The following is a 1807-nucleotide window of genomic DNA, read 5'->3' on the forward strand; positions in this document are numbered from 1 at the left end:
TGTTGGCTGGACCCGAGTTGATTCAAGTCACACATGATAAGATACGGGTTATACGTGAAAGAATGAAAGCAGCCCAAGATCGACATAAATCTTATGCCGACAAACGACGACGACCGATTCAGTTTGAAGTGGGAGATATGGTGATGCTGAAAGTATCACCTTGGAAGGGAATTCTACAGTTTGGTAAGAAAGGGAAGTTGAGTCCATGTTTCGTTGGACCCTTTAAAATCCTTGAATGTATTGGAAAACAAGCCTATCGTTTGGAGTTGCCAGAAGAACTCTCTGGTATTCATGACGTTTTCCACGTTAGCTATCTAAGGAAAGGCTTGGGTAAGCATGAGAAGACCGTTCCTTTGGCCGAGGTCAAGTTGGATAAAATATTGAGGTACATAGAAGAACCCGAGGCCATTCTTAATGAAAGAATCGTTAATCTACGAAACAAGATCGTAGATTTGGTCCTCGTTAAATGGAAGCATCACCGTGGTCCGAATTGGACGTGGGAGAACAAAGATGAAATGAAGGCTAAGTATCCGGAGTTATTTGAGAGACCTTGATTTCGAGGACGAAATCCTCAAAAGGAGGAGGTTTTTGTAACATCCATCTTCCTAATACGCTTAATTATGTGTTGAAAACATCGAATTTTCGGATATGGTTTTGAGCAATGGTTCTAACAATGGAATCTTTTTATTGGAGTTTGTAGGTTATCTCGTTTCGGACGCGTAGGCGAAAACCTCATCGAAAACGGAGTCCCGAGCAAAAAGTTATGCAATTGTTTTAGTGTTTAGGGGTCAAAACAGGTACCCAGCCGGGTCAACCCGACCCAACTCGGGATTTAGGTCGCAAATCATCAAATCAGCCCCATTTTCAACCCCGTTTTCTCTCAAAATCAGTCTTTGTGTTCTAAGGTGCGATTACACACACTTGGGAGTTAATCTATCCCTAAATCAAGTGTTTTATCAAGATTATTGAAGGATTTATAAAGAAATCGAAGGTAAAACTCATATTCTATCTTCATTTTGATGACATGCATAGAGTTTGAGTCCTTGCATGTGATGATTTACAGTTGAAATCATGAAATTATGTTAGGACTAAGTGTTATTATTAGTTATTATGTGAAATCCAAGGATGGATTGTAAGATTTCTTGAAAATGTGATGTTAGCTCAAGAACAAGTGTTGACTTTTTAGGAGTCAATTTGAGATACAACGAAATTAGTAGAAATTGATGTTATAATCATTGGTTTATCATTGATTTATTGTGGAATTTGGTAAAAATAAGTTAAACTATGAATTTGGAACTTATTGGGCTAGTATTGGTAATGTTTTGGAGGAAAATGGGTGTTTTGAGCATTTGATAGGATGATTACAGCCYTGTTTTTGGAAAACCATAGAAAATCATAGAAAATTCGAAAAACTAGGAATAAATAGGCCCTAGAAAGGTAAGAGAAAGGGCTACAACTTGCCTTTAGATCTGAATTGGTGATTTTGAGTTTTAAAGGGGTAAAACAGCTCTGCAAGTTGAGTATTTATATTGAAATCCAAAGTAGAGTACCTTAATCGAAATAAGGTTTGAGTGAGTTCTTGTTGTGCTTCACTAATGAGACTTTGAATATATATCTTCCAGGGATTGTTTGAGCTTGTATGGAAGTCTTGGAGGTGGTTTTCCAACTTTGATTGGGAAATTCGACCACTCGGTTTGACATTCGGTTTAATTCAACYGAATTCTATTGTGAGTTTACTTGGATATATGCCTATTATGTGCTCTATAGGTGTATGTGTTACCCATATTGTATTCATAATTGTTGTTTC

General features: G+C 37.4%; 1 protein-coding gene across 1 annotated transcript; it reads left to right on the forward strand.

Moving 5' to 3' along the window:
- Nucleotides 1–62: 62 nt before the first annotated feature.
- On the forward strand, nt 63–554 carry LOC112505991. The gene has a single exon (XM_025110022.1). It carries the CDS (start codon nt 63–65, stop codon nt 552–554), a length of 492 nt encoding a protein of 163 aa, XP_024965790.1.
- The last annotated feature ends 1253 nt before the right edge of the window (nt 555–1807 follow it).

The sequence above is a fragment of the Cynara cardunculus genome (genome assembly GCF_001531365.2).
Source record: "Cynara cardunculus var. scolymus isolate 2C chromosome LG 2, CcrdV1, whole genome shotgun sequence".
NCBI classification, from domain to species: domain Eukaryota; kingdom Viridiplantae; phylum Streptophyta; class Magnoliopsida; order Asterales; family Asteraceae; genus Cynara; species Cynara cardunculus.